The sequence below is a fragment of the Chelon labrosus genome (genome assembly GCF_963514085.1).
Source record: "Chelon labrosus genome assembly, chromosome: 23".
NCBI classification, from domain to species: domain Eukaryota; kingdom Metazoa; phylum Chordata; class Actinopteri; order Mugiliformes; family Mugilidae; genus Chelon; species Chelon labrosus.
The window spans coordinates 19,230,489-19,243,950 of NC_140356.1; the positions used below are offsets into that span (position 1 = coordinate 19,230,489).

Below are 13,462 nucleotides of genomic sequence, written 5' to 3' on the forward strand. Positions count from 1 at the left end.
GAACTGGAACACGCCCACATACAGCAACACTGACAAGAAATCTTCGACTTCCGCAGCCGTGGTTTTGTTGAAGCGAGTACTGGTTAGTGTGCTCAGCCATGTGCTCAATCATCTGGTCAGTGAAGAGCTTCTTGAAATACTCAAAAGGCTCCTGGACTGACTCTGGAACCGTGAAGACAGGCTCGGGCACAGTGAATGTAGGAAGGTCCCTCTTGGCCCACTTTCTGGGTTTCAGCTTTGCAAATGGAGAAGACCGATCATGAACGCCGTCTGAAGGGTCCTCCATGAGCCTGCTTTTGGTTCTCCGTTTCTTTGGCGGTGGCGGAACATTTTCTTTGCATGGAGGGACCCAGTCAGCATCATCATCCTCCTCAGGATCACTGACATCCTCACCCTCAGACTGACATGGGTCTGCAGGGACAAGGGCAACTGTTGCGTGTCTGCTACTAAGCCAGTAAGATGTGCGACAGTCCTTTATTCCTGAAAGATAACAAGAAACAAACATCATGGTTACTATTAAATTACAGATGTTCATCGGAGTTACCTACATTTACCTATCTAGCTAGCTTTGAGCAGTTGTGTGTGTTAATCTACCTAAACGAGTATTCTGACATATCAAAATGTTTACACAATCATACAGATTCATGCAATGTACATATTAATGCTGTGTGATGTATATTTTTCAAAGCTATGACCTTATATTCAACAACAGCGTGACGACTTGAGTTAGGTTGTTTACACTGACTGCTTACACCAAGCTCAGATGTACATTTTATCGTCTGATTTATGCCCTTCAACTAAAAAAATGATTGTTAGGGTGTTTGGAAATGACATCTGAAAAGATTATCTTCTTACCTCAACTCCTCGTCATTTCTGAGGAGATGTGCAGAACCGAGTAACTTCTGGTTTTTCCAACAGCTTTTCAGACAATTATAATTCTGACTAGCAGCATCACCCAGTGGATATAATCGGTGTTGCATGCACGACTCAATGATGTGAATGAGGATAAACAGCCAAAGAGAGGTTTACAGAGTTTTTACTACAGCAATATGACGGAGAAAAAAAAATAAAAATGGTCAAAGGTGCGGTTACAATACAAGTCAAAGGGTTAAACATGATCCCCAGCATAATTCCTTAGATGTGAGTTACAATAAACTGACGGTAAAGGAGTCAAAAAGCTTCAGGGAAACGGTACACAGCAGAAAGAGAGAATTATCTCATTTGGTGTACTTCATTTTTCCACATTCACAAACAAATATACTAGGGATGCACCGAATATTCGGCCACCGAAAGACTTTTATTGCCGAAACAGGATGTTGTGATGACCCAAGCAACAACCACAGCCAGCACAGGCCTGTCTACCGTGTGGACGTATTTCAATATATAAAGTATTATATAAATATTATATAAAGACCCACTGATAGCGTTTTGCAAAACATGTGATGCTGAAATTTCAAGAGGCGTGCATCTGCAAAGAATTTCTCCATGTCGGGTTTAGTTTATCACCTGAAATCCAAACATCCAAGCAAGGAAGTTTCCCAGTGATGGTGCCGGTGGTAACAATTGTCATAATATTTTCTTTCGGGGTTTCGGTTTCGGTTTCGGCCTTGGGCTCTTCATGTTCGGTTTTCGGTTTCGGCCAAGAACTTTCATTTCGGTGCATCCCTAAAATATACCCAAAACAGAGGGCTGATATTGCAATAAATGGACACCTGCTCAAACAGGTGAAGACTTTTACTTTCATTTTTTTTCAAAAGAGAAAAAATTTGAGACTAAAAATGCCGTGTGCTTCTGTGAGATTGACAACACATCAATTTAACCATTGATTGTTAACGTTGGCACGGATCAAAATGAGATCTTATTAGGCGCATCTCATATGGCATGCAATAAACTCACAAACACTACACACGAGTTTCTGGATTACAAAGTCTCACGTGCGTGAATTTTCATGTGGACCTTGAAGCTGTCCCTTCGTCCGAAACTTTTCCCGCACGTTTTACAGGAATACGGCTTCTCGCCCGTGTGAGTCCTCATGTGAACCGTCAAGTCATTGTTACGTTTGTAGCTTTTCCCGCATGTTTCACAAGAATACGGCCTTTCACCCGTGTGACTTCTCATGTGGACGGTCAAGTCACTATTTCGTCCCAGACCTTTCCCACATATTTTGCACAAATACACCTTGCCGACTCTGTGCAGATTCTTGTGTGCCCTGAAGGCGGAGTAAGAACTAAAGCTTTCACCACAGATGTTACAAATGTGCGACTTCTCAGCTGGGTGAATTTTCATGTGGGCGTTGAAATGACTGGAGTGTCTGAAGCTTTTCCCGCATATTTTGCACAGGTATGGCTTTTCACCTGTGTGGATTCTCATGTGTACGGTTAAAGTCGTAGTTCGGCGGAAACTTTTCCCACATATTCTACAACGGTGCGGCTTCTCGCCCGTATGATTTCTCATGTGAACGGTCAAAGCGCGGCTTCTTGTGAAACACTTCCCACACATTTTGCAAGAATACGGTTTCTCGCCCGTGTGACTTCGGTTGTGGATGGTCAAAGCCGAACTCCTAGTGAAACTTTTCCCACATATTTTACATGAAAAAGATTTTGAATCGGTGTGCGTTCTCCTGTGCGTCCAATACACTGACAGGCTGCTAAATCTTTCCCCACAGACATTACAAACGTACAGCTTCTCCCCTGCGTGGGATCTCATGTGAACCGTCAAATGACCACAATGTCTGAAACTTTCCCCACATGTTTCACAAGAATACGGCCTCTCGCCCGTGTGAATCCTCATGTGGACAGTTGCCTGGACTTTCTGACTGAAGCTTTTCCCGCATACTTCGCAGGAGTACGGCTTCTCGCCCGTGTGAGATCTCATGTGAACGGTTAAATTACAACTGTGACGGAAGCGTTTCCCACATATTTTGCAAGAAAAAGACAACTCGTCCGTGTGAATTCTCATGTGGGAAGACAGAGCGGTGTTGTTTTTGAAACCTCTTCCACATATTTTGCAAGAATGCAACCTCTCGTCCGTGTGCGTGGTCATGTGCGCCACCAGGTGACCCCTTTGACTGAAGCGTTTCCCGCACGCTTTGCAAGGGAACGGTTTCTCTCCCGTGTGAGTTCTCATGTGGACAGTCAAGTCGCCATTTCGAATAAAACCTTTCCCGCACGCTTTGCAAGTGTACGGCTTCTCGCCTGTGTGCGTTTTCATGTGCACAGTCAAAGCGCCGCAGTTCTTGAAACTCTTCCCGCATGTTACACAACAATACGACCTCTCGTCTGTGTGGCGTCTCTGGTGTTGATTAAGTCTGGACAGATGCTGATAAGTGTTTCCACATGTGTCACACTTGAAAGACTTTTTACCTCGGCCAGCATTACTCTCTGGATGGCTTTGACTTCTCCCTCTTCCCTTGGCGTATCTCCTCTTTTGCTTCAGCTCTACATTGCTTGTTGACCCCGAGTCTTCACGCTCGCTTTGCTCCTCATCTTGGCTCTCAGCCGAAGTAGAGATGTAAGAGATGAGCTGGTCGCTGCTTGCTTCAGGTTCACTATCGTCACTTTCCTCATAAGTCACAATAAAGGCGTCAGTCTCCTGCTTAAATGCAAGCGGCTCTCCCTCCGAACTGGTCCAGAGTTCCTCCTGTTCCTCTTTAATCTGTGGAGGCTCTGGTTCCGGCTGGTCCCAGAACTGCTGAGCCTCTTCCTCCTCCTCCTCCTTATAGTCATGTGGCTCTGAGAGGTCTGGAGAGACAGCAAAAAAGTTTAGAAATAATAAAGAATGAAGTATATTCTAGTTTCAACCACTAGCAGGACACTATGCTGTGGGCATGTTAGAAACCTTTCAGGTAGCAGCTTTCCATTCACTGGTTAAAACAACACACAAAGAGTAATTTCATTACTTAAAGCTTGTGTTTAAATTAAAGGAAACACATTTTGAAACATCAGCAAAACCAATTAAGCATTTAATAGTCTTCTGGCTGGTCCACATGATGTTGATCAAACTGCAGACAGTCAGAAATGTTCTTTTTGGAGTAGTCCTTGCCACTCATTGTTCTCCTGTTGGTGGATTCATCAACATTAACATCAGCCAATGAGAGAGAGGCCTTTAGCTGCTTAGAAGTTCCCCTGGGTTCCTCTGGGACCTCTCAGACTATTATGGAGTGATCTTTGTTGGTGGACCACTCCTGTGGAGGGGAACAGCTGCTTCAATCTGTCTGACTGTGGATTATTTGTGGGTTCCAAACTCTTTAGAGATGGTTCTGGAACCTTTTCCAGCCTGATGAGCAACAACAACTCTTTTTCTGAGCTCCTCAGAAAGCTCCTTTGTCCGTTGCCATCAACAATTTCCACAAACATGTGTTGTGAAGATCAGAATGAGATAAATCCCTAAGACCGATATGATGGCCCCCCAAAGACTCATTACATTGATTGGAAACACTTCTGAACAGATGGAGTTTGATTTGGCCTTGAAATAAACTTGGAATCCTAGAGGTGTACTTATTTTTGCACCTCACAGATATGCAGTATTGGCGCATTATCCTGAATAAACAAAAATCTGCTGATGGTTAGAGTAGGTTGTATGAAGAAATACTGTATATTATTATCCTCCCAAGACCTGAGCTTTGGTTTGGATTGCATTTTAGATCTCTTCTAGCTATTTGGGGTTAGGAGGAAGCAATAAATATAATAACCAGATATTATCTTTGAACATGAAGCTCTTTTTGAAAGAAATGATGTCCACATATGTGGACACCGGGTCCGCAGAACACAATCAAGACACCACTGTGTATGAAGTGCAAATCTCTTTTAATACTGGCCTGAACATTCTTCATTTTCACTATTGCATATGTAACAGTTTCAACTTCTGAACATGGACATCATTTATAAGAAACTACCAGAAATGTCCTTTTTGCCTGTGGGAACAGTTGATCACACCTAACCGTTGTGAAAGACCCTGTAACAGTTGCGTGTAGCTTGCAAACACAGGAACACCTTGCAAGTTACACAGCGGACTCGAGTTTTTCCAGAACAGCCTGTCGCTCTGCAGCGTGCTGCATTCTTCAGGTTGACCACCTCTGGGAGATGTGCATTAGCCCTTCCCCGGACTGAGATGTGAGGCACTTCCTTCACGGAACGCTTTCTCTCTGAATCTAAATGCTCTGTGTTGTATTCCTGTTCTGAGAAGTCTGTAGTGTCTTCCTGTGCATTGTTATGCTGGGCCAAGAATGTCTTAGCCACTTCCATTCGAAATTCAAGAAACTGCATGATCCTTTTTCTTGGCGTGCCGCGTGCTGTGTGGTCCTGGCGGTACAGTAGCCAGCTGTTGACTAAAGCAACATCTGTGAAGTGCATGAGCATCCGAAGCGTCCACTTCTTGGAACGGTCGCTCATTCTGTAGTAGCTGATTGTCCTGTCTATGATGTCAACCCCGCCCATGTTGTTGCTGTATTCACGAACAACACTCGGTCGTCTGATTGTCACATATTGTTTCTGTTTCTTGTCCCATCGCTGGCAGGTGTCTTCAGGCTGTGCGTCATGTGCAACAGAGAGCATCAGTACTGGCTTGTTGTCATACCACTTCACAACGCAAATAGTCCCATCTTCAGTGGTGACTTGTGCTGAGGTACCTCTTCCATTCTTTTTCATTGTTTTGTCACTTGGTAGCTTCTGCACTGCTTCGGAAACCCGATTCTTCATAACTGTACCAGTCAGGTACACCTGCTTCTCCATCATTCGATTCACAGCCTCGATGGATGTAAAGAAACGATCGCAGTACACTTTTGTACCGGGACGGAGAGTTTCAGACAGACGATCAATGACCAAGCCTCCCAAACCCAGCTCTCCTGGTTCCTGGACCTGTGCAATCAGTGCATCTGCACCCTGATATAACTCAAAGTCAAGCACGATGCCTTCCGGTGAAGCACAAACAAAGTTTTTCATGCCGACTGGATTGGGCTTCATTGGTAGATACTGTCGACATGGACAGGCTCCTGTAAATGGTATCATCTGCTCAGCAACGGCGACACACTCGGGTCTTGTCTGAGATTTGCAGCCTTCCAGAATGCGGTCTAGAAAAGGCCTCACCTTCCAGAACTTGTCACATTCCCTCAGGTCTTCTGGAATCTCCTCATCAACGACCACCTTTATCAATTGCCTCAGTTTGAAGAATCTGCTGCGTGTGAATCTTTCCGTGATGGCCGGGAACCTCAACACGCTGGACCAGTACATCCTGATTCGTGGGTACGGGACGCAGGACATCAAAATTGAGGCACCAAAGAAATGATACATCTCGTCAACTGATGTGTTCAGTGGGCACCCACTCCTAGCAAGTGCCGTAACATTGGAGCAGTATACAGTCAGATCCATTAAATCTTTATCAATATACTGGTTAACATAGTCCAGAGGGGTCCAGCCTTCTCTGTCCTGCACAGTTTTGTCCTCAGGCTCAAACTGGGCTAGGTTTGGGGTCAATTGAGCAGCCTTCCAGCGCACTCCACATCCTGCAGAAAGAGAATCAGAATGAAAATAGTCTTTAATGCAAAGTAAGTTGACACATGTACCCATACATGGGATTACCAGAGATATCACTTAATGAATTCACTGTGCAAGAACAAGTACCTTGCTTGGGTTGTCCTTGAAAGCTTGGTCCTGCTGTTGGCTCTTCAGGGTCATCGTTTGAGTCATCAGACTCAATCTGCTGAGTCCAGTGTCTGGGAGTGCGGGAAATGGAAATGCCACAGTCTGAAAGATAACCTGTAGGCAGGTGTTGCAAATTAGCTTCATGCAACAATGACGCAACACAGTGCATGTTGTTCTTCGGCATAAGAGTATGTTATAGTTCCAATGTTACGGTGATGTTTATGCAGAAAACAGTAATTAACAATAATAAAGCGCTTGCTCACCATCAGTTTCACAACGGAGACGTTTACGTCCCCGGCTAGCCTCAGTGGGATGTGGAACAGGGTCCTCATTCCCACTACTCTCCTCCTCAGTGGTGCTTGGCTCCTCTTGTAGAGGATGGTAATCAGCATCATCCATGGGGTTGTCAATGTCCGACAGCTCCTCTACCTCGGAGCTGTCCCCAGCAATTGACTCCAGCACTATTTCCAGTGCATTTGGGAGAGGAATGCTCTCTGGAAACGATATCATGAGAAAAATCAATGTGAAGTTATTTATCACACATGTAATGTCAATTAATACTGTTGTAAACTTGTGTTTTCAAACAAAATCCTCCATTTTCTGCAAACTTTTAAGCTAAAACTTTTACATTTTCAACAAAGTTAAGTCCCATCGTCCACATATGTGGATCCAAAGCTTAGCTGCATAGTAGATCTTTACTGTTACAAACTTTTATCATATTTGCATGGCATATTAAACATGCAACACTATTATGCATAACCAACAACAAAAATGAAACTCTATTAGATTTCTTTTACCTTGTGGACATTTTGGTCGGATGTGGCTGCCTGACTTTTCTGACGTGTTCGCCGCCATCTTGAAATTTCTCTGTAAAGTGTTTTTCTCTTCTGACACCACCAGATGGGAGTGTAAGTGTCCACGTTTGAGTACAACAGGTTCCAGTTACACAGAATTAAGTATTATGGCGCAGTACAATCAAAAATGTGAAGCCCACATATGCGGACGCCAGGGACAGAGACTTCTGGAGTCCACTTATGTAGGCTCATAGCTTCAGCTCTGGATTTCAAAGTTATCCTACATACTTACTTTCTTCGGGATCCTGATGCTCAGCAACAGGAGAGTCGGCAGAGGGGTGCAGGTCACTTTCCTCATAAGTCACCATGACGGTATCAATCTCTTGCTTCAGTATAAGCTGCTCTTCCTCCTGACTAGTGAAGAATTCGTCCTCTTCTTCTTTAATCCGCGGAGACTCTTGCTCCTCCTGTTCTTCTTCTTTAATCTGTAGAAGTTCTGGTTCCTCCTGGTCCAAACCCAAGTTCCTCTCTTGGTTAAAGTGCTGCTGGTCAGCGAGAACCTCATCGTGGTCATGTTGCTGTGAGACGTCTAGAGAGAAAAAATTAACAAAACAAAGAGGTTACTAAAGTGGCGATATATTCCAATAATAGATTATGAGTCGGCCGATCCAAGTCCCGAAAATGTCCTCCCCTGTAGCTTTCCTAAAGTCTTTCCTTGTCTTCTCCTAGAGTCGACTGGATTCAGTCCAATAAATCTTTCTGTCAAAGTTAATGTAGTGTGGAGAGGGTAGCTGGTACCTTGTGTTCTCTACTCCAGAAATGTTCTGGTCATCCAACGCTGCCATAAACTCCCTAACCCTCTCTGGAAGATGTTTCTCCTTGACGCTGTCTCCAGGAAACTTTTCTCTTCTTTTAAACGTTCAGTGTTTGTTGTTGTTGTTGTTGAATTCTGTTTAGTGATTTTAAAAGTAAAGAGCAAAGTTCTTCACACAAAAGACATGTTTTGTCAGATGATTTTGGTTCCTCCTCTTCTTCTTCTTCTTGGAACTTTGGCAGCTTTGACGTTAGCAAACCAATATTAAAACAGAAGAAGAAGACGGCATTTTTGGCGCTACAGGGACATTGGTTTTGGTTGATGTCAGACCTTAAACAAATATATAAATATAAATACTGCTGATACAGATCAGGACATCCCTGGTCACTCCTCTGTCCATCACCACATTAAGCCCCGCCCCAGACGATCTGATTGGCCGGTGAGATCTTTGCAGGAGCATGATCACTTCCCAAGGGAGAGAGTCCAGACCAACTTTCCAATCCAGCTGCTAAGATGCTCTCAAAGCAAGTAATTATTGTGTTATTTTATATTTACTTGCAATAAACAGTAGTACATGAAGATAAAAGACATAATTCAGATTAATTAATTAAATGATTTCTATGTGTCATGTTAATAACTTGTAATAAATAGATGCACTCATCTGATTTCTATAAATGTAACGGAGCTCTTTAACTAAACGTACCGAGGAGCTGCGATCATGACACTTCATGCGCATTAATATTCTCTTGTTGTTTAATTAAAGACCAGTGACAGCTCCACGTACCGGTGTTTCTGTTTGACTTCTTTATCTCTGGTTTCTGGTTGATGATGTCCAGCGGTCTGTGATGACCATCCACGTCTCCCTGGACGAGGTCTCCTTCAGAGTCTGAGTTTGTTTCTTCACCGGAGTCTTTTAGTCTCTCGTTAAACTCTGAGTCTGAAGACATTCCTCCTGCAGCAACTGCGATGTTTATCTGAAAGCCGTCATCTATAAAGCTGCACAGAGCTAACGCTACAACTGCTGTTTGTGTTCGGTTCTTCTTCGTCGAGTTTAATTCCGGCTCAACAACCGGGGCGTCTGGCTCAATACCGCCACCTACTGTACCGGAGTGGAACATGTCCTCAGGTTAATTTAAAAAAATCTCTCTATATATTTTTTTTAATTTTATTTTTTACATTTAAAATTATTTAAGAGCTAAGATTTTTTTCCCCAAATATTCCAAATTAAACCCATTTGGAACATATTTAAAATTAAATGTTTTTGTGGCCTATAGAGTCAAAGTCAGAAAGAGTAAAATACAATGAAACCTAAAGCAAAAACAGTCAAAAATAAAGACAGACATTAAATATACAGTCACTTACTGTACCTCCTCTATATCTAACCATATTTACTTTGTTGTTTATTTTTCTAACAACATATAAAAAACCACTGACAGGAGAAATAAATAACATTTAAACCATCTTGTGACAGTTCAGCGTTCTGCTGGGAAACTTCTGGACCTGGCATTCATTGGTGTGGATGTTACTTAGACATGTAGCACCCACCTAGACCAGACCAGGCACCCCCACCCCATAGCAATGACACTCCTTGATGGCAGCAGCACGAAGAAAGAAATGAAGAAACCCTCAGAAGGCCCATGTCCATTCTCTGATGAGTCACCTGCACAATATTAGGAAGGTGGTCATAATGTTATGGCCTGATCGGTATATGCACTGCTGTCCTTCGATGGTGGAGATTATATAAAGTATATAAATTATCAAATTACTCTGAGTAGCTGGCATATATACTGTTTATATATATAAAAATAAATGATGGCGAAGGCGGAACTAAAAGTGACCTGATTTCCTCTCCGGGAGCTTCACACTGTGACACCAAGGGGAAATCAAATGACATCCTTAGTAGCTTTTAGCTTTACTGAACGCAAAGCTGTGGTTTTAATATAATAATAATAAATAAACCGCTGTTGGAGTAGACATGTCCTCAGTTGGGTATTTGAGACAGTTTATCAATGATCGATTAATCGCTGCTGCTGAGGAGATATTCACAGTCGTTGAAGGAACCATCGTCCAGTACGAGGAGGAGATCGATCGTCAGCGCAGATTGTTGGAGACCTTCCTGAAACCTGATGTAAAGTCACAGAGAGCAGGTGAAATGTGATATATATATATATATAAAGGTCTGAATACATCAACGAGGGGACGCAGCGCAGGAAGGAACCAAAACACCGGAAGTGTCAAACATGCTAACGAGGCTAAGGCTACATAAACACAGCCACTGCAGCTAGTCATATCATCATGCTAGTATGAGTGTTTTTTTAATGAAAAAATGTAGTTAAATGCTTTAATATGTGTTTTATTTTATAATTATGTCCATAATGTTTCATATTTAAGAGTTTTAGAAATTAAAAGGTGCATAAATAAAGGTTATTTATAGGTTTTTTTGGGTGAAAACAGAGAAGATGAGCTTGATAACAGCGTTTATTTAATGTTGACACTCATCTGGTCCATTTCTGTTTCCGCCTGGCAGAAGAAATGGGACAACTTAGTGTGTTTTAGAAAGAGAGGAGCAGTTTGTGGGTGAGTTTCCAAAATATGGAAGAATCTGTGGCCTCTAACACGTCAACGCTGAGGAGAAAATGTCTAATTCCTGCCTAATACGGTAGATCCCATCCCTGTTGGTCGTGATGAACAAGAAAATCAGTAGGACTCAGTTAAAAAATAATAGTTTTTTTGGATTTAATGTGATAATAATAATGGGGAAATCACAGTTCCTGCTATTTGACCCATTCATTTGTTCACACCGTACAGTTGGAGCAGTGGGCAGCAGCCTCTAGGGACTATGTCTGGGGGTTAGATGCTCGCTCAGGGAACCTCAGCCACGGTCACGACAGGAGGTGAACCCGGGACCCCTCGGTCCTAAGCTGCACCTCTAACCACTACCCCACAGCTCCCCCACAAAATCATCAAATGCATCTCGATTTGAAAGATTTAATATCGACTGATAAAATGATGCACTTCCTGCATCCTGTCATCTGAAATCTCCTTGAAGTCCAGACTGTGAGATGAGTGAGGGAGATTTAAAACATGACGGGAGCTACAGCTCTTGAGAAAAACACCGTCAGAGCCTAAAAAGCTGACTGGATTTAAAAAGTATGACGACAGAGAAGAGCTGGACAAATGTAAAGTAATACGCAGAATTTGCAACTAGATGTAAAATATTGTTCAAACTTTAGCATCAAGTAAAATAGTTTCGAAATTAAAAATATCTCCAAATGAATTGGTGTTGAATCGGGACCCAGTGACCCAGAATTTAATCATTTGAATCATAATTCATTCATTGTCTGTAACCGCTTGTCCTCTGGAGGGTCGGGGCTGGAGCCTATCCCAGCTGTCATTGGGGCGAGAGGTGGGGTCCACCCTGGAACAGGTCTCCAGTCCAGAGACACTCACACCTACGGTCAATTTAGAATCACCAATGAACCTAACCAGCATGTCTTTGGACGGTGGGAGGAAGCTGGAGAACCTGGAGAGAACCCACGCAGATACAGGGAGAACATGCAGACTCCATAATTCAAATAACTAAAAATCAAATAAACTCTTTATTTAGTTTTTCTTTATTTTAGAGTCTAAATATTAAGCTTGAACTACCATAAAGTACACGGACCCCACCCTTAATCGTCAGTGTTATAATGTTATGGCTGATCGATGTATAAGGTCAGTGTAATATGTGTAAATAGAAGGTTTTTTTCCTTTTTAATTTCTCTAAAGTAATATATGACAAATATAAGCAGATAAAACTGAGTAACCTTTTCGATGTGTTTCCTTTGTCTCTGCAGACGTCCCACGGCAACATGACGTCGTGGAGGAGGAAGTTCTCGCTGACCAGGAGCTCTGTAACCAGGACAGGAACTCTAGTCCGGACCAGGAGGAACCGGAGTCTCCACCGATCAAAGAGGAACTGGACGAACCAGAGTCTTCGCAGGTTAAAGAGGAAGAGGACGAACTCTGGAGCGGTCAGGAGGAACTGAAGCAGGAGGCCGACATCCTCATGGTGACTTATGAGGAAAGTGACTACAGTGACCCAGAACTAAACGGCGACCAGCTGTTTTCTCACAACTTCCCTGTAGCTGGAAGTCAAGATCGGGAAGAAAGCGAACACGTGGACTCAGACTCAACTAGTAATACGGAGCTGACGCCGAATAAGAGACGCGACGGAGACAGAAGTCACAGTAACGATGAAGACGTCTCTCACATGTCAGAGAGTCAATGTATTACTGACACAGGTAAAAAGCCCGTAAGGTGTGACACTTGTGGAAAAACTTACCAGTATCCATGCCGACTGCTTATACATCAAAGAAGCCACACAGGCGAGAAGCCGTACCACTGTAGCATCTGTGGGAAAAGATTTGTTGACCCATATGCGTTGAAGAAGCACACAGTAATCCACACAGATGAGAAACCGTTCTCATGCAACATATGCGGGAAAAGTTTCAACCAGAACGTTCACTTAACCATTCACATGAGATCTCACACAGCTGAGAGACCGTACCTTTGTATCATCTGCGGAAAAGGCTTCACCGACATGTGTTCGCTGAGAACCCACACGGGAATGCACGCGGGCAAGAAGCCGTACTCTTGTGTGACGTGCGGGAAAACTTTCAGCCAAAACACTCACTTAACCGTTCACATGAGAACTCACACGGGGGAGAGGCCGTACTCATGCGAAGTGTGCGGGAAACGCTTCATTCACAACGGCAGCTTGACTGTACACATGAGAACGCACACAAATGAGAAACCGTTCCTTTGTAGCACCTGCGGGAAAGGGTTTACCGTCACGTCGGCGCTAAAACGGCATCTAGCTATTCACAACGGCGGGAAGGCGTATTCCTGCAAAATATGCGGGAAAGGTTTCAATCAAAGCGCTCATTTAAATGTCCACATACGAAGTCACGAGGGTGAGACGTTGTGAAACTGTCAGATTGTGCCTCTTATACAGATGTGATGCATTTGAAGCAGTGTTACATTTTTAGTCTGTGTTAAAAATAATGTTATGTCTTCACCTGTGTGAACACGTGAAATTGTCTTTTAAGCTATGTTTGTTCTTCATGCTATATACTATGGATGTACTGACAATGATCAAGTTCTGAAATGTTCTACTTCCTGCGCCGATGTGCATTATTTAATATTTTTCATTCTCACATTAATAAACGAATGTT

General features: G+C 43.2%; 3 protein-coding genes across 3 annotated transcripts; 1 reads left to right on the forward strand and 2 right to left on the reverse strand.

Moving 5' to 3' along the window:
• Positions 1-1,670: 1,670 nt before the first annotated feature.
• Positions 1,671-9,356, reverse strand: LOC311508907 (uncharacterized protein). The gene is made up of 3 exons (XM_084573897.1): positions 9,031-9,356; positions 7,725-8,021; positions 1,671-3,740 (listed from the first exon to the last, which is right to left on the reverse strand). Exons 1-3 carry the CDS (start codon positions 9,191-9,193, stop codon positions 1,921-1,923), a joined length of 2,280 nt encoding a protein of 759 aa, XP_084430023.1. The 5' UTR covers positions 9,194-9,356; the 3' UTR covers positions 1,671-1,920.
• On the reverse strand, positions 4,921-7,743 carry LOC311508908 (piggyBac transposable element-derived protein 3). The gene is made up of 4 exons (XM_084573898.1): positions 7,436-7,743; positions 6,902-7,132; positions 6,618-6,752; positions 4,921-6,499 (listed from the first exon to the last, which is right to left on the reverse strand). Exons 1-4 carry the CDS (start codon positions 7,491-7,493, stop codon positions 4,935-4,937), a joined length of 1,989 nt encoding a protein of 662 aa, XP_084430024.1. The 5' UTR covers positions 7,494-7,743; the 3' UTR covers positions 4,921-4,934.
• Positions 9,357-10,078: 722 nt separating the features above from the next.
• LOC311508528 (uncharacterized protein) lies at positions 10,079-13,431 on the forward strand. Its single transcript, XM_084573322.1, has 2 exons — positions 10,079-10,393; positions 12,083-13,431. Exons 1-2 carry the CDS (start codon positions 10,222-10,224, stop codon positions 13,213-13,215), a joined length of 1,305 nt encoding a protein of 434 aa, XP_084429448.1. The 5' UTR covers positions 10,079-10,221; the 3' UTR covers positions 13,216-13,431.
• The last annotated feature ends 31 nt before the right edge of the window (positions 13,432-13,462 follow it).

Coding starts and splice junctions, on each gene's coding strand:
- LOC311508908 (XM_084573898.1), bottom strand. CDS start 7,493: ATGGCGGCGAACACGTCAGAAAAGTCAGGCAGCCACATCCGACCAAAA. Junction 7,133..7,435: donor CCGACCAAAATGTCCACAAG/GTAAAAGAAATC, acceptor TATCGTTTCCAG/AGAGCATTCCTCTCCCAAAT. Junction 6,500..6,617: donor TCAAGGACAACCCAAGCAAG/GTACTTGTTCTT, acceptor CTCTTTCTGCAG/GATGTGGAGTGCGCTGGAAG.
- LOC311508907 (XM_084573897.1), bottom strand. CDS start 9,193: ATGTCTTCAGACTCAGAGTTTAACGAGAGACTAAAAGACTCCGGTGAA. Junction 8,022..9,030: donor GAAGTCAAACAGAAACACCG/GTACGTGGAGCT, acceptor TTTTCTCTCTAG/ACGTCTCACAGCAACATGAC. Junction 3,741..7,724: donor GCATCAGGATCCCGAAGAAA/GTAAGTATGTAG, acceptor CTGTCTCTCCAG/ACCTCTCAGAGCCACATGAC.
- LOC311508528 (XM_084573322.1), top strand. CDS start 10,222: ATGTCCTCAGTTGGGTATTTGAGACAGTTTATCAATGATCGATTAATC. Junction 10,394..12,082: donor TGTAAAGTCACAGAGAGCAG/GTGAAATGTGAT, acceptor TTGTCTCTGCAG/ACGTCCCACGGCAACATGAC.